Source organism: Bos mutus, chromosome 25 (assembly GCF_027580195.1).
Source record: "Bos mutus isolate GX-2022 chromosome 25, NWIPB_WYAK_1.1, whole genome shotgun sequence".
Lineage (NCBI taxonomy): Eukaryota > Metazoa > Chordata > Mammalia > Artiodactyla > Bovidae > Bos > Bos mutus.
The window spans coordinates 9,269,150-9,294,212 of record NC_091641.1 but is presented as its reverse complement, the minus strand read 5'-3'; the positions used below and the strand labels follow the sequence as shown (position 1 = coordinate 9,294,212).

The following is a 25,063-nucleotide window of genomic DNA, read 5'->3' as shown; positions in this document are numbered from 1 at the left end:
AGGTTCCTGATCCAGGACACAAACACTAATATCAGATATTAAAACCATGGTGGCAATGTCCCGGGAGTACTGGCATCACTCTACTCCTTCCTTCCTTCTCCATGAGACATACCCAATCAACTGAAACACTTGCTGAGCCTTGTCAGAATCCTCAAGACAGCATTCCAGGAAACCATTGTCAACAAATCTACGTTGAAACAGATGATCAAACCCATGTGTCACATGGTGTCAGCCAGGTTACAAGTACAGACCAGTGGGACTGAGGTCCCTCCCGAGACCTCCCACACTCTCCCGCTCTGATACACAAGAAATCGGGAGTCCAGGGGACAGAAGGTAACTTGCTCAGTTTAAGCAGCCATGTCAGAGCAGAAAGAAAGTCAAACCCAGTTTCTGAGATCTTCCCTCTTTAGGTCCTGAACTGCTAAAATGTTCATTCCGAACACTGCCTTTCCTTAACATTTTAAAACTAAGACTATGTTTTACTTACCAAATTTCAAATTAAAAATCTCTTCCACTTGCTTCCGTAGCTTGGTAATTCTGACATTCCAATCTTCTTTGACTAGAAAGCAAAAATCAATCTGATTAACCATGTCCCTTATGGGTGCTGACACAATCAGACTGGATGCTATTCTCTCCAGTGATGCCATTTTTTAAAACCTGAGATACAATCAGCATATTACACTGTAACAGTGTCAGCTGTATATCCAGGGACACTCTTCATACAACTTTGCTTAAGAGCAAAAACTTCTGTTCATAAGGAAAAGAGTGATTTCCTGCACTTGTCAAGAAGTTCAGGAAGACAGAATTCCAACTTAAGTGCACAATGTAGATAAAGAAGAACTTATTCAGAAGCATTTAGAATGAATAGTTTTTAAACACTCCTCCTTGGAGGTACATCGAAGAACCCTCTCAGGAGTAGGAGGACCACCTGTGTAAGGACCCAGGCCTCCAGTACCAGGTTCAACTAGAGGAGCTTCAATTGTATTCGCTTTTCTAAACAGGCATTCCTTTTTTATTGAACACATATATGCCTACAGATTTACACAAAGGAAAACTTCACTCATCACAGCAAGAAATGAATGACAGTGTGATTAGAGAGGTGTCACTGAGCACTATTCACATCTGTAATCTGGTTTATTTCCTTACCCTTTATTTGTAAGACAACCATATCCCTTTAAATACAACATAAAAATAGAAAAATAAGCTATTAGAAAAGATAGGTAGGGTTATCACTTGGACAGATTATCGGAGCTGGTTTGGTGGAGGTGAGGATGCATCTTGGGGACCACAGGTTGGGAGCCTCAGAAACTCCTTCTTTTCCTTTATTTTTACCAAGAAAGTACTTTAAAACCTTTTCTTTAAAAGAAAACCTAGCATCTCAAGGGTTTAATATGGTAACTCAGCCATTCAACTAGACAAAGTCAGTCTGGTACAAAGCAAATAGGAATACTCCTACCCAATCGGCAGTCTCCCTTCTCTAGGGTCAAGGGCATCTGCCAACTTGGCGCTCCCCTTCTGCCTCACCCTGCACTTCCTTCTCTGGTATTTCTATGCCAATACAAACAGATTTCTGCACCATTCCACCCAAGCACCAACTACCTTCTCTTTCTTCCCCTGCAAAGCTCAATTACCTGGCTAGTGCCACAGCTTTTGCACACGAGACCTCTCTCTTTCCCCAGACTGAGAACCAAGTGCCCTTAGGTGTCCTTCAGCATACAGCTGTCACCTACGAGTCAGGCAGGCGTCTCTGATGGCAACGACTGACACAACACTTCTGTCAGTTACTCAAGGACCTGAATTAGCCTGGCAAGACTAACACCCATGGCACTGGCAGACCAAATACCGTTTTGTAGGAATGAAGAAGGACAAGCTTTGATTCTTTCCAAGGTCTACGAATGGCCGAAGGCCAAGTTCTGTTAATGACTGAGAGAATGGAGTGTCTTCAGATACAAGGCCTGTAACTGTCTATGCCAGAGAACAGCAGATCAAGTACTGCTGAAACTATCACTTAATCCTCAGAGTAACTTCTATGGTGCCTACAGATTGTTCCAATGATACAAGTTGAACATCCTCAGTTCACAGTCACTACGAGAAACGCTCCTAATAAAATCAGTCATCACAATGATCACAAGCTTAAACTTGAGGTCTGTCTTGAGAAATGAAGACTCACACAAAGACTTCCTTCACATTCAGACTAATGACGTCACAGCTCTACCTTTGGGAATGTTTTTGTTTGAATCACGTTGCTCAGTAAAGTCTCTGTCACATCCAGTCTCCAATCTGCCACCAATATCTTATTTCTTTGCCTAAGCCAAATGCATTCTGAAGAACTTGCTGGACTGATGAAGCTGCATTCAACCTGAGAAATTAAGCATTACCTCTTCTCCCTGGCAGAATTCTGGGCACAGGATGGTCTGTTTTCCTAGTATAGTTTTTTTTCAAATACGTCTCATGCCGTGATGAACACAAAAAGATTATACCATCTGTTGAGCATACTGATGACTTTCACCAGCTGCACCCAGGTACCTAAAACTCAAGAATCAGTACTCTAGTACAGACAAATAACCCACTTTGGACAGCAGTTCACCTTAGCATTAGGAGAATGATTAACTGCAAAGACAAAAGAAAGAAAAAAAAGGAATGGGAAAAGATTTAACAACAAAAATTCAGAAGAACCCATTATTGGTTCTTAGCAACAGAAGTTCCTAAGGGTACAGAACCTAATATGCAGACCTACACGTTATGGTCATTTTATCTGACATTATGGAATGGAAAATAAAAACATCAGAAAGAAAGAAAAGCACAGTTATATACCTCAGATAAAGAAAATAAAACCATTCCGCTAACTGAGACTGAGACTTTTCAAGCTCTTTTCTGTTGGGCAGGGTCAGCACAGCTGCTGCTATCACAGTATCTGTCATTTTAAAACCAAGGGCCTCGTGAAAAGATGAAGGTCTAAATCTCGTGGTCTGGCCCGTCAGCCACGTGTGGGCAGCTGTGCACTTGAAATGTGGCCACCTGAACTGGGAGGGGCTGGAAGCACACAATACACACCAGAGACTCAAACAAAGGGTGTAAATAAATGAAATGAAAAAGGTAAACTAACACACCATGTACAAACTTTACATGACACACATGGCTTGCATTTGTGACACGCTGTATTTCTACTGAACACCACGGGTCTAAATTCAAAGCTCAAGTTTGTTCCAAACTGGTATGTTCATCTTGATAAAACAAGGAGTGCCTGTGTTGATCTTCCAAGAAACATTTTTTTGAGTGGAAAGGAGAAAAGAGTAATTCTATGGCATTAAAAGTTTAATGAAAGCTTAGAAACTATCTGATTTACCAGCTTTTAAAAAGGATCTCACAACTTTCTTACCTGGTGTATTCGTTCTGGGCTGAGTAACTTCAGTAGTGCTGTGCGTCAGAAGCTCTGGTCTATAAAAATACAATTGGTATCAGGATGAGAGCATTTAAGACCGCCTTTACTTCCCATATGGTTCATTCTACCTTCAACTGCAGTGAATAAAAAATCATCTTGGTGACTAGATTATTTTGAAAATAGCAATTTACAAAGATTCAGGTGGGACCACCTATTCGTCCTCAAAGGCATTTTAGGCTAACTTGTGGCAAAACAGCTGTGTCTGGCCCCATCCCAGTTCAACCTCGGGTTTCATCCTTCAGGTGAACTAGAGTAAAATACAGGTAGATGTATTGGCTTTGTCACCCCGAAGCTTGTCCCAACAAATAGACACAAAAATGCACAACCCCAATTAGCAAGCAAATTCTACCTCAAGGACAATTCTTCTGTATTAAATGGGCCTTCTGATCCCATACTCTGCCCTCAAATTACCCATTCTGCTATCTTCCAAACTCAAGCCAGATTGACCCTTTTAAGATCCAGTTCAAATTGTTTTAAGAGGAATCAGCTTTAAAACCTCTTCAACCCTTCACTGACTGTACAGGACATAGAGCTAGGCTTCCTCCCCAGGGCCGTCTCAGTGTATCATGCCCTCAAGGGCACCAACCACTCCCTTCCACACACACTGTGTGGTTATCTGAATATTCAAGGCCATCTGCCACCTCCCTTCCCTGACCTACTTATGCTATGTCCTTCATTTGAACCCCCTTTCTTGCATCCTCTGTGCACAAGTGAACCATCTGCATGCTACCCTGGCCCTCTTTCCCAAAGTTGGCGCTTTTCTGTATTGATCAATGCAGTAAGCCTCCCAAGGACTGAGTTTCTGTTGGATCCAATTTTGTATATCTGGTACCTGGTACTACAGAGACACCTGCTTGAAAACTGAATCTAAATATAATACCTCAGTTTTAAATATGGGGAGTAAAGTCCAATTGGGAGGGGGGAAAGCCCATTTTTATGAAATTAACTTTTCTTAAAGACAACATTAAATGTTTCTGCCAATTATAATCCTACCTTTTAATAACAAACTTAATTCGATTGCCCACTTGAATAATCTTTTCCAGCCTTGGGATCCCATACCACGAGGGACTTCTAAAAGGAATGTTTTCTGGCAGTCCTTCCACGTAGAGGTCATTAGGGTGTGCTTCAAATTTCTGGTAAGGTACAGCCTTAGCTTCGGTGCTCCCTAAGGCTTCAGCTTTATGAAAGAAAAGCAATTCAGAAGACTGGAGACTAAATTTTCGTTGAAATTATATTAAAAAAAATCCATAATAAAGGACATGTCAATTTTTAAACAAGCATCTTTAAAATGACTTTAACAATCACTAAATACAAAAACAGGAATATAGGAATGCACCTTACTATTCTGTTTCTGAATAGGCGCAGCACTGAAACTTTAAAATGTAAAAATGTAATTACTAATTCAACTTTAAACCACATCCAAACAGAGGTGTAACAAGAAAAGAATCAATTTACAAAATATCCGCGTTTGTAGGTGTCCCTTGTATTCTGTGTGTTACATTTAATTATTTTATAATCTGACGGTTGAAAAAAAGAGTGCCTTCTTGAAGAATCTGTATTTCTTTGACTCTCACTTTGACTTTCCTCTCAAATTCAAACGCCTTCTGCCTTAATTCCTTCCTTCATTTCATCAGTACCAAATCTGAACGGTTCTACTATATTATAGGATCCCGACAACATAAGTAAGGAGTGTGTATTTGAAAAACCAAATACAATGTAATTTAGATCAGAGCTGTTTAAAGAAATATTACCTCTGAAAACACGGTAAAGGCTTTCACACTCACACCTGGGAGTAATATGTATTACAGTTACTCCGCTAAATGTAACAATAAAGGACACAAACTTAATTCTAACAAAACTTCCTGTAAAATAAAAAAGAACCCAATTGTTGGAGCTAAGAAACAGCACAAGTTACAGAAAGGGGGAAGGTCAAGTGCACTAGCGTTCATCTCATCATGAACAAGGTCTGCTCTGTATTAAGTAACCTGTCCTGTCTCCAGAGTCATTCTGCTTAACTTTGCTTAATTTTTTCCTGAGCACTTAATGCTTTCTAATATACTACATATTTACTTGCTGCTTCGCTATGCGTATCACCCTAATCTATAAACGAATCCTTGGGGAGGGGGGAAGCACTCACTATCTTCTGTGGGGCTGAGTTCTCAGCACCAGACACACAGGGGTTCACAGGTGCTGATCTGCAGCATAACTTTCAAGACTTGGGTTTGATATGATCAACAATCTTAAGTTTTCCTCTTTCCTTGTCAGAAGCCTTGAAGAAAGCAACAATTCTGCTGGTGTCTCTCTCTCTCTAAAGTTTAAGTAAAGGCCAGAAGCAGAATTTTGTTGTTTGTAATGTAATAATGTATAAACTCTTATTTATTTTTTAAATTTTTAATTGTAATAATTAATTACAATGCTGCATTGGTTTCTGCCCTACAGCAACTCAACTCAGCCTTAAGTATAAATATATCCACTCCCTTTGAAGCCTCCTTCCTCCCCTGCCATCTCACACAATCTCTTATCTATTTTCTTAGCTCTGCTACGATGCCAAAGTATTTCCTACTGGCCAATTTTTCTTTCTGTGACTATACTATCACAGCCACAGCTTTCTTCTTCCATGAAGGAAAAGTCAGCTTACTAGCAAGCACCAATGATCTACTAGGATTGGCTGTTTCTTACAGACCAGGTTCGATTTCTAGAACTAAACGTCCTAGAGGCTAAAGTTTAAGCCTGTTCCTGTAGATGCCCGTTATCTATGCCAACTAGTTATGAATTAGGACAATACCATGGTGGCATCTCTAATGATAACGTTCGCAATCTTTCACTAAATGACTTGGAAATATAGTGATTTTTAAAGCGTAGATTCTTCATTGTTCCTTAGCTGATTTCTGACCAGAAGCACACAGAGTGTGCTACCCAAGTAGCATTAAGCTACCCAAGTATTCATGCTGGGCAATCAAGGATAATGAGGGGGGAAAACTTAAATCCTGTCTTTTCCTCAAGGCATTAAGAGTCTCAGGGAGCTAAACCATGTAAGTAAAACTGAAGTACACGGATTCTGAAAACAGCAAACAATTAAACGGACTAAGTTTGTGGCTGCCAATTGAACTGCACCTAAAAGCTGGTTTCCTGGGTCTGTAGAAGCCAGAGCCATACACCACTCTCGGAAACCAGGGGAGGAGCAAGAATCTGCACCCAGGAGACTTCAACTTTTTGTGGTAAAACTCTCATGGTTTCTTTCACAAAACTGAGAAAAGCCCTGTGTCCTCGTGATTCTCTGTGGCACTTCTGGGCTTCCTTTGATCTTTGCAGTGTTATAATTCAGTGAGGCCCCAAGTACACTGTATGACTAAAAGGTTCAGTAATTTCTCAGTAGTTTTTAATGACATTGGTCCACTCAGTATTTGTTGATCATCTGCTCAGGCACCAAGCACTGTTCTACAAACAGCCAAGACACATGAGATGTGGGCTGTTGTACAAATTGTATTACAGTGGAAGGAAAAAGGCAGCCATTAGTCCTTTAAGAGAAATTAAAGCATGATGACACAGGGTGTGCTCCGTGGTTTACGTCAGATGAGCACCTGCGAAGACCTCTCCAAAGACACGTACACCGAGAGAAAGGGCAGGCACCACACGTCTGCGGGAAGAGCGTTCCAGAAACAAGGGTGCTGACAGGGCAGAGGCCCAAGGAGGGCGTGCCCTGACAAACGTAAAGGACAAGCAGGCGGTCCTTACAGCTGCCACCCAAGTGAGCGAGCAGGAAGGCGGGCCGGCCGGGACCAGGGCTGCGGGACTCACTCACAGCACAGAGGGAAGCCACAGAGCACAGTGACAAGCTCCACTGTAAGTTCTCAGTGAGACTGAAAGCCACTGCTTTGGGGTGCGGCTTTGACTACAGGGAGACAGCAGTGAGGCACAGAAAGACACCGGTCTGCACTATGTTGTCCCTGTCGAGTCAGCAGGGGGCTTGTGGAAATGAGGAAATCACGCGTGACTGCAGGCCGTTGGCCTGGACGCCCGGGGGAGGGTGGTGGCGCTGGGAGGACGGGGAAAGGGACGGCTGCAGGGGGAGTCAAGGACTCGACTTGGGATGCATGGAGTCGGAGGAGCTGCCAACCAGCTGGGTGAATACACAGGCCCAGTGTTAAGAGTTTTCAGGGCTAGAAACTTGAATGTGAAAGTCACTATTCAATACAGACGATACACCATTTTTAAGGTAGACAGAGTGAGACTAACTGCGGAGAAAGCACAGCCAGAGGGCTCAGGACTGAGCTGTGGAGTAGCGTCCAAAATGTTAAGACTGAACTTAAGGCAAGAGCTGAGGAGGGAATGAAGAGGACAGCCAGTGAGGTGGAAAGAAATGCAGTGTCAGTAACATTTGAAACTTTCCACAAGAATAGTTGAAAATGCTTAAGTAAGAAAGTAACAAAAGCCATCACAATGATAAACCAAAGCTAAGGACTGTAACTGTTTGGGGATAGGAAGCACAGCAAGCACTGCAGACACTGCCCGCCCTCCAGGACAGGGCGCCTCTGGCGGCCCTCCACACTCCACTGCGGCACACTGCTACAAGGACGCCCTGTTTGCAAACCGCTCCGTGCCGAAAAGCCTGTCCGTAGTATCAGTAATTTAGTCCAGAGGACATGGGGTTCACCACAATGTTCTCTCCCCTTCCACACAGGTTTAAAACTTTTCACAATATATGTTCAAAAAGCAAACAATAAAAGAGAGCTGGAGATGAGCCATCCATGGTATCTACTTTCTTAAAAAGCAAAATTTGGAAAAATTATTCTGTTAATACTTTAGCTAGGGAGGAAATTAGACTTACCAAATTTTTTACAGAAAAGCTGATCTACCATCTTTCGTAACTTAGTGATTCTGGCATACCACTCTTCCTTGACTGTAAGAGTAACATACACAAATTCTTTAGTTTGATGACATTAATAAAACTACTAAATATCATGAAATAAATTATTAAGTAGGCAGTATTGTTTTCCTGTTCTAAAATTATTTCTAAGATTTCATAATGTGTTTATTAAAACAGTGCTGACATTGAATGAAAAGTGTAAAAACTCACAAAACAATGACAAAATGAAAATTTATAATTTAACAGTAATATTACATGGTACTATAACATGTCATCCTTAAAGCTAAAAAGAATCCATTTCACTAAAGAACAGCTAGCAGGCAGTTTTGTTACATTTGGGGCTATGATAATGCTGGCAATCCTTTTATTATACCAACTGTAAGTGATAAAATTTTCATTTTATGTCCCCACCCAAAGTCCTCCACTACAGAGCAAAAGCAACTAAGAGAGCAAATCATGACTATATTTCCTTCAAAACACATTTAACCAACAAGTGATGATGCTCATGGCTTTCTGTGCTAAGACTTTACGTTGTGGGTATCAGGATCGATGATCATTCAACTGATTATCTAGACTAGCATAATAAACGTTGAACACATTACGCCAGATAAATTTTTCATCTCAATGGAGAACAGACATCGTCCTTTTATAGTCTACCCAAAAATGTGATGTTTACATTTATTTATAATGAGTTATTGAGAAGAAAAGATTATTCTCGAGAATCTACAACAATATTCCTTGTATATCATGTTCTGATTTAGCATACAATTTGACATAAGACTGAAGACCTACCTCCTGAAGCTGGTTTATCAAGCTGTAAGTCTTCACGTGTTGAATTCAAAAGTTCATGCCTGAAAGGTGAGAAAAATTACTAAATATTTACCCCATCAATATTCAGCAAAAGTAGTAACTGCTAGCACTTATATAGTAATTCAGTCTTCAAAGCCAGTTTTCAAAACATAGCCTGGACTCCTGAGCATAATTAAATCCTAAGATAATTAAGACAAATTGGTAACTGCAAGTTGTTTCATAATGGTCTTCATGGAACATATGTCCTCAAACACACACAAAAAAAACTGTTAACTTGGTAAATCAAAGGTATTTTACAAAAGCAGAACACCAAAAGAATCAAACTACAAAATGTTAAATGAGATTCTTCAATTTCACTTTACATTCAGGATAACTTACTTTAACTTATCTATAATCTAGTTATAAAAATCCTAAATAAATTTCAAAACTAACTGAACTAAATATATTTCAGAATACACATGCTTTAAAAATTTTCCAAATACATAAACACTCCAACAAATTTGCACAATCTGACTTATGTATCACTATTTTATTGTAATATCCTCAAGTAACAGAGCAGGGGCAGGAGAGTGGGATCACAGAGAAGCATGACAATGTATTAACTGTAATCTCAGAAATGCTGGAAACTAATACAGGATTAAGGTAATGGAGGAGCTGTGAAATAAAACACTTGCTGAAGTACAGAATCACCCCTTTCAATAAACAAATAGTATATGTGTATCAAGACTAATCACATTTAACATTTAGGGAAAGGGTGACTGAGTATTTTCCAAACGTGGAAGATGGCTTCCAATAAATGAGGATATCAAAAGGACTTGAACAGAATGTGCAAGGCATGAGTACCTTGTGATGAACTTGCACAAAGATGTAAATACCAAATATATAGTTTTATATGCTTTAATATTAGCAACAAGCAAAATCTACAAACTAATCAGCATATTTTCCTTAGTTATTAAAAAAAATTGAAACTTCTAACAAATTAAAAAGAAGCACTGTAAGAAAATGACAGTATAAGAGTTCTGAAAACTATATGCTTCTTAATATCTCAGTGCGTGTGTGTGTGTGTGTGTGTGTGTGTGTGTGTGTGTGTGTGAGGCGGGGGGGAAGGTTGTTTACGATTCCTGCCTAGGACTAGTGTCAGGGTTTTACAATAAGCCCTTTTTGTTTACCATTCAGTTTCATGACAGACTATGAAATATTTACTTCCTCCTTCTCATTGCCACAGTCCCTCATCTGTTTAAAAAAAGGAAAAAAAAGGCATGGACAGTCAGGTAAAGTGCTGGGCTCTACTGGACACGTGGCACTGGACTGCCGTTGTCATCATTCAGCCTTCAGAGCGTGTTCCCCACGCCCAGGAGCCTCCAGTTTAATAAGCACTGGAATCACCGGGGACCCGCAGCACAGACAGGCTGGATCCAGAAGGTCTAGGTAGGATCTGAGATTCGGTGTCTGCAAAGCTCTCGGGTGATGCCAATGCTGCTGGTCTGCGTGGCTGCCTACCACGTGGTCCCGTGTGAGCAGAGTTACACTTGACAGCACTTGATTGATCATGGAAAATGGAGGCCAAAATCTTTAAACTACCATTTGTTTGAAAGTAGAGTATCTGTTAATAACAAGCTTCTCTGTAGAGGACGACTCGCCTATTAACTGAGGGGTCTCGAGTCTTTTTCATCCTTCACTAAATTCTGTTGTTCCCTTACTTAATACCAACGCAGAAGAACGTCTGCTTGGTTGTACTCTTTGGTCAAGGTGTTTGTTAATGTCTCCATTTTCCCAACCAGAATAAAGAATATCAACATTTCTGCAAATGACTATCCTGCTGCTGTTTCTGACCTTACTATTTATAGCCCAAAGTCAGGAAAAAATTAAATCAGTTATAATATGCACATAACTCAAAAAGATATCCACATTAGAACTTAAGAATCAAAGTCACGTATATAAGTGAACCTCTCCCCACCCCCACTGAAAAGTGAGGACTACAGAATAAACCCATCATGGTGTTCTCATTCCCAGGCCTGCGCCTGACTGAGGAATTTGACACAAACTGAACCAAAGGGAAGTCGGGTTTTCCTGCTCTCACAGGCAGCTAGCGCCTCTCCTCAGTAGATGCGCCTCTCCTCAGTAGATGCGTCTGGCTGCAATTCCTGGAACTGCTGCATCCAAACTCAGAACTAGTCTAAGGAAGCTAGCAGCATAAGGAGGAAGAATCTGGAGAGAAGCAGAAGCAGAGCCTCACTGTTCTAATCCTCCTATCTCCCAGCTAGGTGAGATAAGAAGCTTACTGACAATATCAGTCCAACCGGAAGGAGGGTTTCTGTTATTTACTGCTGGAGACATCCCAACTGCTACCCAACCTCTTTCATGCTGGAATCTCTGATTTCATACATGTTTGTCTGGCTACAGAACTGAAGGTTCAACTCATTTTCACATAGAACTTGGAAAGAATGACTTAACAGTGCTATATCTGTTACCGCTCAAACCAAGGATATGACGTCAGTGTAATTTTCATTCCTTATTGTGACATGGTTTTGTTCTCTGGAACCTAGAACCTTCTGCCTTTATCCTTAGGGCACTGAAACTTTATGAAATGTGACTAGGCATATATCTTTGTTTTCTTCTCATTTATCCTGCTCCACACGTATTTTTAGGCTTGGAAAATAAATGCTATGCGTTTTTGACACTTTCCTTCTCTTTTCACATTAAGTCAGATGTCACATGCGTTTGAGCAAACTCCAGATCGATAGTGGACAGGGAAACCCGGCAAGCTGTAGTCCACGGGGTCACAAAAAGTTGGACATGACTTAGCGATGCAACAACAAACAGATGTCACTAGATAAGGACTCACTAGTCTTTCTCATGTCTCATGTAAATATCATCTTTATAATTTATAATACTAACAAATCTTCTAGACTTTTCATTGAAAATTTAGTTCAGCAATTATATTTAATAATTTCCAAAAACAATTAGTCTCCAGTTGTTCCCATTTACAAATGCATCTAATACTTGCTTCATGTAGCTAAGAGAAAGTTTCCATACATCTACATTTGCTAAATATATTGATAAATGTCCTGATAGCTTTTTAAAACTTTTATTGTAATCTTAATAAAATTTTAGTTGGTAGAAAATATGGAAATGTGTTATGCGGTTGCCATTTTTAAATGGAAGCAGATACACTTCCAAATGATACACGTACTTAAAAAAAAAACCTTCTTGCTACAACCCTTATGTCAGTACTAAAGAACTTACAGCATTCAGCTATTTTCTTTCTTTTCATTCTTCTATTGTTTATTTTTACAACCTACTTTATTTCCACATACGTTTTTTAAAATTCAGACCTAAAAAGTAAGACAGTCATACTTCAGTGTTTTCTTCAGTATACTTAGCAAAAAACTGGAAAAGAAAATACTGGTTGTGTGTCAGTCAGGTTTGGACAGGTGTGCATATTCCAAAAGCCAACTCTGTCAAAACTCACACAGACACACTGAAAAGCAGAAAATAAAACAACAACTTACTTTAAATATAGCCCCTAGTGGCTAGCAGACTTCCCTGGTGGCTCAGACGGTAAAAGTGTCTACCTACAATGCAGGAGACCTGGGTTCGATCCCTGGGTAGGGAAGATCTGCTGGAGAAGAAAATGGCAACCCGCTCCAGTATTCTTGCCTGGAAAATCCCATGGACAGAGGAGCTTGGCGGGCTACAGCCCACGGGGTCGCAAAGAGTCAGACACGACTGAGCAACTTCACTTCACTTCAGTGGCTAGTGAGTATATGTCAACAATATAAAAAGATGCAATAATCAAGGTCAAAGAAAAAGTTTAAGAGTCTTACTTCTTAATCACAAAACGAATCCTTTCCTTTGCAAGTAATATCCTCTCAAGGCGAGGGATTCCATAAGTTGATGGCCTTCTAAAGGGGATTCCTTCTGGAAGTCCTTCTACATAAAGATCTTCCACGTGGGACTGGAAAAGAGGGTACGGGATCGTCACAGGACCTTTGGCTTTTATAGCTTGAGCTTTAAGGGTAAAAAGAGAAAGGAAAAAATTATGAAGTGACAAGGATTCAGCACAGATGGCAGAAAAGCCTAATACTCGAATACACCGATATTACTCTGTAGTTTTTATAACTATTTTAAAATTCCATTTATTATCATGGCATCAAAAGAAAAATAGCACAAAAGAACCGAAAGGAAAAGAACACCAAAGATGTCAGTACGTTACTTAACCCAAACTGCAAGGATATATTAACAATATATTATTTTGAAATAATATAGATAGAGGCAGACCTTCCTTTGAAATTTTAACCACAAATGAATCCAGAAAAATATACCAGTTAATATCAGCTAGTACAAACAGCATATAATGAAGAAGCAATATTTTTTATTTTATTTATTTATTTATTTATTTTTCTCGACTGCTCAGCCTCTGTTCTCCCCAATGACTAAGTCATTCCTACCCAAGGACTGGACAAGGATTGTCCAGATTGTTTTCCAGAGCCCTGTCACGGGCTGGCACTGTACCAGCCTCCAGAGATACCCTGGTGAACAGATTAACACTGAGCTCCTACCCTCACATCAAGTACATTCTAACCTCATCTTTCACCAAGTGCATATGGGACAGCCACACCAGGTTATCTGCCATTCTCTGAACAAGTTCAACACTTTTAGTCTTACTGTATATTTCTGAGCTCTTGTTCTGCAGGGTACAATTAGATGGTATGAATACAAAGACAAAAAACACAGTCTTGTCTTCCAGGAGCTCACCATTACACCTTTACTCTTCCCCTTTCTCTACCCAACAAATTCCAGAGAATCTTTGGGCCTGCTTTTCGCCATCACCGCTACACCACTTCTACCCTCCCACAACACTGCCCACACATCTCTTCTATAGCCTCACTCTTCGAAGGGTGGGTAAGTTTCCAGCATCACCTGGAAACTTATAAGATTTGTTAGAAATGAAGAAAGGAAGAAACCATCCCAGACCTACCGAATCGGAACAAAAGCCGTGGATGAATCCTAAACCTGTTTGAGAAACACTGCGCTATAGACCCTTAAGCCCTCCTCAATCTTCTCCACGGAAGTGGTCATCCAGCCCGAAAGTGATAACTGCTTGCAAAGTGAAGTCGCTTAGTCGTGTCCGACTCCTTGCGACCCCATGGACTGTAGCCCACCAGGCTCCTCCGTCCATGGGATTCTCCAGGCAAGAATACTGGAGTGGCTTGCCATTTCCTTCTCCAGGGGATCTTCCCGACCCAGGGATCGAACCCAGGTTTCCAGCATTGCAGGCAGACACTTTAACCTCTGAGCCACCAGGGAAGCCCAAACTGAGCTTAATTCTCCATTGGACAGTTTGCCCCCAATATTTTTTAAATATGCTTTTGTAAAAAGGATTTTTTAGTAAAATAACTGAAGCAGAACATTTCTCCGAAATGTAGAAATTATAAGATTTATGTATCCAAGAGGGCTTCCCTGCTGGTGGTAAAGTGTCTGCCTGCAAAGCAGGAGACCTGGGCTCAACCCCTGGGTCGGAAAGCTCCCCTGGAGAAGGAAACGGCAACCCACTCCAGTACTCTTGTCTGGAAAACTCCATGGATGAAGGAGCCTGGTAGGCTACAGTCCATGGGATGGCAGAGTTGGACATGACTGAGCAACTTCACTGGTTCACTTTCAACTTCACTATGTATCCAAGAGCAAAATAATACAACAGGTGCAAAAAGCCAAAAGGATGGGAAGTGTTACACATCAAATAGAAGGAACAGACGCTGATACTTTTATTAAACTACACAGAGTCAGTCTGTCTAAATGATAATGGACATGTAAATGCAGTTGGGTGTTACAAAGTACATACAATGTTCTTAGGTGTGACAATACAACAGATTAAGAGAACACCTTCCTCTCACTGAACTCAGCACTGTTCAGTGAAAAGTTTTGAGAGGTGACATGACACGACGGCTTGGACACCAGAGTTTTAAAATGCTTTGCATCAAAGTCTACAACAAATATATATAAACAAACTCTCAAATATGCTGAAAGTTAACAGGAAGTATGAGTTGACAATTAAATAAAGGAAACTCTTGTAAAGCTTTGCTCTAATCTAGAAACAAAATTTCTAAGATTTGGATAGCCACCATCCACGGCCTTCTCAGGGACAGATTAAAAAAGGCAGGCACCACACTGGTAGAATGGGACTTGCTCATGTTAGATAACAGTCCAATGATAAAAAGCTCGAGAACAAAATGTCACAAGAATTATTGAGTTTAAGACTTACCATACTTTCTTTCAAACAACTCTTCAACTTGTTTACGCAGATCAGTAATTCGAGCATTCCATTTCTCTGAAAATTTAGAGAAAAAGTTAAAACTCAATAATAAATCCCTGTTTGGGGCACTAATATGCTCTTAACATGACCCAACATCTCAAGACTTATTTTCTACATAATATATCCTAATTTGAAACAGTCTACATAATTTTACTGCTTTCGTAAGAACTGTTTTTTTTTTTTTTTTTTTGGTACTTATAATTGGTTCAATAAGAGATTGGAGTTAGGGTGTTTAAAGTTTATTTTCAAAACCCTTCTTACTGAGTACTTCTTTTTAAAATCATAAATTCTCTAAAGCAGGTGGGCAGAAAAGACCCATACAATTAAACACTACAAAGTGAGGCAAAAATGAGAGAGAGAGTCACCAAGACTGTGCAGGAAACCTTCCAACACGTGTCGGAGTTGTATGGAAATACGAGTTTGTGCATAGTTGTAACTCCTAATAGCATGCTAAAAACACATGCACACTTAGTATGGGTGTGGTGCGCTGCATGCACGCTCAGCCGTGTCCGACTCTTTGTGACCCCATGGACTACAGGCCCCCAGGCTCCTCTGTCCATAGAATTTTCCACAAAAGAACACTGAAGTGGGTAGCCATTTCCTTCTCCAGGAGATCTTCCCCACCCAGGGGCTGAATCCGTATCCCTGGCGTCTCCTGCATTGGCAGGTGGATTCTTTACCACTAGCGCCACCTAGGAAGCCCAGTAATTATGACTAAAGACAAGTTAAAATATATTAAAGTGCTATTTTTTAAAATGTGTACAGCTAACTGTTCTATCTATTCAAAATAAGGATCACAAACCCAATTTGCCACTAATATTTCACTTAGTCCCTTCAAATGGATACACTGTCTCCATTGGGATTTGATTAGATTAGAGGCTAGTAGTTACACAAAGCAAGGAAAATTAATATCAAAATTCTATCTGGGGCTTCCCCTAGTGGCCCATTCGTTGAGAATCCACCTGCCAATGCAGGGGATGTGGCTTTGATCCCTGATCCAGAAACTAAGATCCCATATGCTGCAGGGCAACTGACCCCGTGAGCCACAACTACTGAAGCCCAGACCCCTAGAGTCTGTGCAAGGCAACAAGAGAAGCCCGTGCACTGCAACCAACCCCACCACAGCCAGAAAATAGAATCAATCTTAAAAAATTATATCTGAAATTAAAAAGTGGTCTAAATCTCAGACAGATAACTGAATTACTAAGTCAGTAACAATGATTTTTAAGCCTGCCCATTCTTTTTCTTTTTTTGGTGGCTGTACCATGACTTGCGGGCTCTTAGTTCCCCTGACCAAGGACTACAAACCTGGGCCCAGGCAGTGAAAGTGGTCCTAACTACTGGATCACCAGTGAATTTCATCAAGCTTACTAGTTCTAATTAACAACGGAGGATACCACACTTAACCGGGATCTTACCGAAGTTGAACTCCCTCACTTTCCGTTTGCCGGCATTCGCAGGTTCTGTGACGGGTGGCTGGGGAGGTTCACTGCTCTTTGGTCTCTTGGCAGGTGGAGGATAGTCATCATCTTGAAAAAGAAAACCATCATCACTGGAGGGACAGGTAAAATGAACGACAGCCACTGCCTGTAAAGATCTCAACACTTGAAAGACGTGGGGGGTTTAAGTATGATTGGAACGTCAGTTGTTAATTTCTGTATTGCCATTTCAGCATCATTTTTTCCCAGTTACATTTCCAGCTTTCCTACTCTTCTGGGAGCTGATCAAGTGAATCATCCTCATTTTCCTTTGTCTTCTTTTTTCAATTTGCTTGAAATTAGTTTGAATTAAGTCATTAGAAATTTCCTTTTCTCCTAACTCCTCTCAGAGGGCTGTCAAGAATTATAGTGTACTTTAAGTCTTTCATGAAAAAGGTTTCAATGGAGACAGCTAAGGAAACCATACAAATATATAAGGAAGGGGGAAGAATATGTAGCTTGAATGGAAAAATATTTAAACTTATACAATATTCAAGCACATAAAGGAGGTTAGATAACTAACTGTACAGATAACTTTCAATAAACAAAACTAAAAGAAATAAGATTACATTATTTGTGAAACAAGCATTGTTGATTCATCCGATACAATACCTATGTATGGAGATCATATACTTAAGCACAGAATATAGACCACCCAAGAAATCTGTAGTAAGCTTTCTTTGTAGCTATCACTACAACTCAACTCTGCTATGATGCTGCAGTATATTTGATGCTAGAATTAAGGACATTGGATCAAGTAAGAAAAGCTGTCACTGTCATATTCTTCTGATCCCTGGAAAATACCAGTTGGCACACGACTAAGATTTCTATTCAAACACCATCTGTAAATTATTGAAAATATCATTTTAAGAAATCTACACTTAAACTTGGAATGAAGAAGAAAATAATTATTGAGTTAAAGGAAACAGCAGTAACAAAGAGATACCATAAGATACAATAAATTACCCTTTTCAGGGTAATTTTCATTCTCATTTTATAGCTAACAAACAGGATCAGAGAATGTTACAGACTTAACTATGTTATGAGATCATGAATATAATTCTTTAAGCTATTAACTAATAGATAAGCTCTCAAAGAATAACATGAAATCCAAATTTAGCATCATACGCCATGTTGCCTGGCACAGCAATGGGTGACTTTTATATACTCTGTATATTAATCAAGGGAATCTACGCGTAAGCCTAAAATACTTAAATGTCATTCCTCTCATAGCATCAGAGGACAAGGCACACTGATTCTCCTGTTCACTGACTGTGGGTTCTTCCTTTACAGGCTAATAGGGACTAGTGCCACAAACCCTGTGGATACCAAAATCCACGGATGCTGACGTCACTATAAAACTAGCATATTACTCACATATAACCTATGCACATCCTCCCTTATACTTCATACCATCTCTACATTACTTATAATACCTAAGACAATGTCAGTGCTGGACAGATAGCTCCCTGGCACGTGGCTAATTCAAATTTTGCTTTGTAGAACTTGCTAAAAAATTGTTCCCCAATACTCTTCATCCATGGTTGGTTAAAGCTTGGAGATATGGAGGGCCAAAGAAAATGTCAACAGATTTCTAAAAACCTGAAATCATTTACTGACCATTCAAACCAACAGGAGAAAAAGGTGTTGAGTCACTGGGGCCAGATAAAGTCATATTAGGACTTATTTACATGCCAGTAAATCTGGAAAAGGAAATGGCAACCCACTCCAGTACTCTTTCCTGAAAAATCTCAAGGATGGAGGAGCCTGTAGGCTACAGTCCATGGGGTCACAGAGAGTTGGACACAACTGAGCAACTAAGCACAGCACACGCGCTGGCAAATCTTAAAGTGCTACTCTAACGGATACTACTTCAGACAACAGTTACCATATAACAACAGACGACACTATAAAACCTTTCAGTGTTCAATTCCACTGTAGAAAAGCACGTGCAAAACCAGAAAAAAAATCTGTGGAAAAGAACAATTTTGAAATGACGAACTACCAGTAAAATAAAAACTTGACTATGAAGAATTCTGGGCTCATAAGTTAGTACAAGGATTAAAAATAGTCAAAACATTCCATAATAGGTTTGAACCTAATTATTTAATGCCCTACGTAGATGTATTTTGGAAAACATATTAGGTATCTCCAATATTTGGTTTCTGAAAACAGACAGACAAAATCCTTCTTTTCCAATTTCCAAAGAGATTTTTAGAAGCCAAAGAATATTTTTAGGCTAGTTTGCAAAGGATAAAGTGAAATATACTTATCTGACCTATGAATATTGTCCAAGCATTTTAACTGTTCAGTGTATTTCTTTATGAACGTTAAGCAATGATATTTAAAACAAAACGATTTTCCTTACAGGCTAATATAGCCTAAATATTTCTATAAATTGAAATTTTAAATGATTATTAAATTAGATAAAACGAAAACTGAAAGAATATAAAAAAGAAAATATAGCTTATGATGGTAACAAAATTCATCCCAACTGTAATCTGAGAAGTTTGACACTGAGGTGAAGGGGAAAGGGCAAGAGAGCTTTGCTTTTCTTTAGTGTCCAACAACCACATTTCTTGAATCAGATTAACTTACTTTAATACAAAAGGATTTAATAGTCTAAATATATTTTATAAAAATAACCTCCTTGACCATAACTAGAAAAAAGACAAATCTAGTAGAGTATTTTTTAACAAGTTAACAAGTGATTTAACAAAGACTGTAAAACATTAAAAAGCATTTATCACATTTCTCTCGAGACAATAATGAAGTCAATCTATTAAATGTGAACAGATGAAGTTATTTGTGATAATAAAATACCACAACATAAATTCTATTAAAAGACTAACCCATTTCATATACTTACTACATAATTATAAAGGGTGTTTTAATTTATATGAAATATGGAATTACGTCAAGAAGAGCTATGAACTCAAACACACCTTTTTTTTTTCTCCACTACTGCAGCAAAAAACTGATTCTGGGAAAGTATGAGGAAACGTTACTCTTGACCTCACAATCCATTTCACAAAGGATTAAAATTATTTCTTTGTCGCAGAAATCAGTCTGCCTCTAACAATCAGTTCAGCAGGGAGCACTGTTTTCTAATTATCATGGCGCTTCCACATTATAAACAATCACTTCTTTAAAAAAAAAAAAAAAACCACGCATCTCTGGATGCTTCAAATTGAAGCCCAAACTAAAAATGTTTATATCTTCAAAACTAGAAGCTTATAAAATGTATTTCAAGGTATTTCAGCATGCAAAAGCTGCAAATGAGTGAGGAATATGGCCTAGCTATGCTGCATGCTAAAAACAAGCCTCCCACCCCATGAAAAAAGGGCAGAGATAGTCCCCAATTCAAAATTTCTATTGAGAAAAACCTGGTTTTCCTTTTTGCCACATACTACTTACAGATATGCCCATAGAGAACACAGAAATCAGAGCTCAAATGTGTTACTGAATTTATCTAATTCTTGATGAATGCATTAATATATAAAAACTCTTTTTTCTGATACTTATTTTCAACATGATCAAATTGGTAATTTTATCAAATAATCTGACACCTATTCAAACTAAAAGAAATGAAATAAAAATAAATCAGGTACTCTTTCTCTTGAAATTATTTGGAGCTATTAATTACCCTCCACATTTCAAATTAATAAATGGCATTTTTCACCCATGGATCCAGGTCCTAACACCTCCAAAAGTCTAATTTTTATGTAATAATTGGATGTCAACTAAGTGATTTGTTAGCAACTATAAAATTAAAAATAAAATATTCAAATGATAACATACCCAATTATATAGATTCTACAAACTCTCAAGTAACATTTATAAGAATAATTAAACAACAACCAACCAAGACAATTGCTCTGTCTTCAAAATACCCTGAATTCAATCACTCCTTGTTCCTACTGTCACCACGCAATTCTAAAGTATCTCCTTCTGAGTAACCATAATCACTTTGCTTCCATTATGATCTGCTCTCTCAGTCTTTACAGTGGCCCTGTTTCTTCAAAAAGAAAGAATTTATTACTTCCCTGTTCAAAACCCTCCAATGGACTTGCCTATCTTGTTCATTCCAAAATCTTTAACACTTATTCCAGCCGTCAGTACATACAAGGTGTCTGATATTTGTGGACTGATAAATGAACGTTTGAATAGCACAATCCTGAAAGTTATGTGCGACAGTCAAAAATTTCTAAATTTCACACACAAAAAAGGATACCATGAGAGGATGAAATCCAATTACTGAAACCCTAAAGCAGTGTTATCCAAAGAGTAGTCCATGTATATATAATGCGGTGTTATGAACTGCATTCCTATGTGTAAATATTTATGTAATTAATTTATTTACCGAAGAAAACTTTAAATTTCAAACAGTTTTACTTAAGAAGACATGAAATTTAAAAAATTGTAAAAAAAGAAGACATGAAACCCTTTTAATCTATTTAAAAGCAATCTGAAGACAAATAATAATAATCAGGGGGCTTTGCCTCAGCCAAATAAACACGTGTGAATGGCTCAAGATGCGGATAATGTTTGAAAATGAACTGCATATAAGGAAATCTCTTTTAAAGCACAATACTTTCCATCTTCAGCTCATTCATGACAGCCAGACTTCAAATAATTCTGAGGCAAGATTTTCTCTGCCCTTATCAAACACATGCCTAAGCCAAAGACCTGACAACAGTCTGATTTTACCCAAAAACGAAGTCATGGTGTTTATGAAATCAAGGCATGCACAGCCATATAACTAAGAGACATTTCCCAAACCGAGGTCACAGAGCTTCCACACGCGCACCACTGACTTCGATAACAAACGGACCAGCACAAATGGACGGGAAGCCTAGCACGCTGCGGTTCATGGCGCTGCGAAGAGTGCGACACGACTGCGAGACGGAGCAGCGGCGAATGGAAGAGCAGATCTCAGCTCAGGGGACTGTTTCCTGCAGGATAACGTGTCTGCATCGGTCTCAATCAGACCCTTAGTAACAGTCACATAGTGGCAAATAAAGATATCAAGGCTAATGTGGAAAACCTTACAAAACTCACTTGAAGACTAAGTTTCTTTTTGCTTTTCTATAAACTTTTTGGGAAATGCAGGAATATACAATAGGAGAAAACGAAAGTCACCACCACGCAAGCAGGATTGTCTTATTTCAAGAACAAGGATTTTCCTAAAGAAAACTAACATAGTCCTCTAGGTACACTTCTCCTTTTAAAGGTGCCTTGTTCAGGAAAGGAGGCTCCTCCCCGCCACCCTGCTACTAAGCGTATTACACTAGAGGTCTTTCTTCAGATCTCAAAGTTAACATTTCAATGCGTGATATATTTTTCTAATATTAGAATGTATCAAAATTTAATTTTCTAACCGTGGATATTTTTCTAGTTTCTACCATCTGTACTTGTCTTTCTAGAAAAAAAAAAATACAATATACTTATCAAAAAGATGTGGATGTCAGTTCTCATTTGACCTTCCTTGTTAATATCAAAGACTTAAAATTTACCTTCCATAATGTATGGATAACAATTAATTAGCAATTTAATTAGAGTTGGTATATAGTTTGTTTGTGAGCACACATCCCATGGAAAATGTTACTAGGAAAAGTAATTACTTTACACAGACCTGGTATTTCTCTGGTCTTCTGAACATAAAGCAGCAGCCTCAATAGCAAAATTCTACTAGTTGGAAAATATGGATGATAAATCAACACTCTGGAACTATGTCTTAGTTTAAAAGAAATGGGATTTATCATTCCCTTCAAAGAATGAAAACTGAAAAGACTGACACACGTTTCAGGTTTGTAAGCTATTGATGTCTTAATTATTTTGACATCCCTTTAAAGGTTTACACTATGAAAACCAAGTGTTTATTTTCTAAGCAATTCTAATATAGCCTTTATGGGTTTTAAGGTTTAAGATGAATCAATGTGGTTACTAGTCCTATTTTAAAGGTTTATGCTAATAATTTTATAAAATATTTATTTGGCTGTGCCAGATCTTAGTGCAGCATGTGGGATCTAGTTCCCTGATCTGGGATTCAACTCAGGTCTACTGCATTGGGAGTGCTCAGTCTTAGCCACTGGACCAACAGGGGAGTCCCTATGCTCATAATTTTAATCATCATCTACTTTTCTTATCTCTATAGGAAGGAAAAGGTTCTGAGTATTTATAATATCTAGATTTTAACTTATAATTTTAATTTATAATATCTAGATATTATATAATCTAGATTTTCTTCTCATAATTGAGCTTCTAATTTAAAGTCAATTATTGAGGACTTCCCTGGCAGTCCAGGGGTTAAGACTTCACACTTCCTCTGCAGGGGGTCGGGGGGCACTGATTCAATCCCTGGTTGGGGAACTAAGATCCGACAAGCTGCCTTGTGTGGCCAATGAATAAATGAATGAATGACTAAATGAATAAATTAAATTATTAAATGCTAGACTAGAAACAATTCAAAACAATTTTAGGTTAGTAAAATTATGCTAATGATAAAATGTGTATATTAAATTAACTGAGATGTTAACATGCAAAATAGGAGAAAATTTCTGATACTGGGCGAAAGCTACCGATCAGCTTATAATTTAGAAGCAATGAAGACAAACGTTTTCACTAGTCTGAAATAGCCAAACACCATAGATAACCAGTGGACACCAGGAGAGGACAGGCTATTATAAACAAAGAAGAAAAGGAGACAGAGATGGCAAACCAAGACAGGTTATGCAGCAGTTAAACAAAATAGTGAAGAACCAAGATGTAAAGTTACGGGAAAAACACTATGGGAAATGTGGTATGTGTGTATTTCACTTGCTCATTATAAAGCTGTACACTGAAAACACCTGTAAATGCATGTGGACACATCTAGCTTATTTTTAGATCTCACAATAAAGTGACATCTACCGCTGAGTACAGGGACACTGGAGCAGGGCGGGGGTTAACAACATTTTTGATTTAGAAAAGAATCACTTTGAGGAGAAAAAAATTTACAGGAGTCATGTGAGATAAAAAAGAAAAAATCAGTACACTTAATAACTATGAAATATAAGGCATGCTCCTGTTAATAATTAGCTGAATCTTTAAATAATGCAGGATACACTGGCTCATCTGAATTCATGCGCTATCTCCGAAGAAGAAACTAGGTCTGAAGCAACTTTATATACATTAGTTTAGAATATTTTTACAGCTGCTGCTTCAAAAGTTTTGAAGGACACATTATATGTTAGCATTTTAAGGGGAAAACTCGCTTTAGAAATTGAACTATTGATACTTTCTCCTCCACCTCACTAAGGTTGACAACCGGGGTCCCAGTACTAAGTAAGTCTCCTATGTCACAGCTCAGTAATAGGTTATAAAGCTATTTCTGTGTGCAGCCGGTCTGGTCATAGTTTTCTCTTTTTAAAAATTCTGTTTCCCAATGGTAGAAAGTACCAGTATATAGCCTGGTCCACCACTCATCTTCACAGCTTACTTTTGCTGTCTAAAACTCCCAGAGCATTGGGTGTGCTGTGGGATGTGCTTACTTTAGTCACACATACACATATATGCTTCCATTTTTTTTTTTTCCCACAAGTTTCCTTTAAAAATGAATGAAATGCATACTTGGCAATGTGAATGTGACAAATAATTTTTATGACCAGAAGTACACTTTTGGAATCAAGGCTTTTAGATAACTAACCTTCAATAGTCACCTCAACTTCGGGGTCCTCACTTGTTTCTGAAGGGACATGTTGAGTAGAATCTTGAAAAAAATAAAATTCTAAAATGACATTCATTATAAAGCACTTTCTATTATGTTCCAACATTTTACGGATTTGATATTCCAAAAGCAGCCTACCATAAAATTTTACTGTCATTTGAATTCACCTCATACTTGTTAAATGAAAATCTCTGACCCTTTTAAACAGGGAGAAGAGAAAACAAAAAGTAGAAAAACTCTGGAAAACTATTAGACAATACCAAGTTACCTGCATTAAAGGACTCAAACTTTCTAGAGGAGTAAGATTATAATGAAGTTAAAATTGTTTTCCTGCTGTAACTAGAAGGTGCTAGGATATATACAAAGGCTTTATTATGTTAAAAAAAAAAAAAACTATTTCTCCTCTTCTTTCAGAAATACCAGGAGTGGCTTATATTATTAAATT

The 25,063-nt window shown here is 38.6% G+C and overlaps 1 protein-coding gene across 3 annotated transcripts in view; it reads right to left on the bottom strand.

Moving 5' to 3' along the window:
• The window catches only part of GTF2I (general transcription factor IIi), an 82,784-nt gene that overhangs the window by 14,096 nt on the left and 43,625 nt on the right, over positions 1-25,063 (bottom strand). For all 3 annotated transcript variants that reach the window (XM_070362679.1, XM_070362677.1, XM_070362678.1), the window contains 9 exons: positions 24,598-24,660; positions 16,851-16,961; positions 15,382-15,447; positions 12,947-13,130; positions 9,102-9,160; positions 8,271-8,342; positions 4,436-4,619; positions 3,380-3,438; positions 488-559 (listed from right to left, as the gene is read on the bottom strand). In XM_070362679.1, the coding sequence (XP_070218780.1) occupies positions 488-559; positions 3,380-3,438; positions 4,436-4,619; positions 8,271-8,342; positions 9,102-9,160; positions 12,947-13,130; positions 15,382-15,447; positions 16,851-16,961; positions 24,598-24,660 (870 nt within the window). The remainder of the gene's footprint in view (positions 1-487; positions 560-3,379; positions 3,439-4,435; positions 4,620-8,270; positions 8,343-9,101; positions 9,161-12,946; positions 13,131-15,381; positions 15,448-16,850; positions 16,962-24,597; positions 24,661-25,063) is intronic.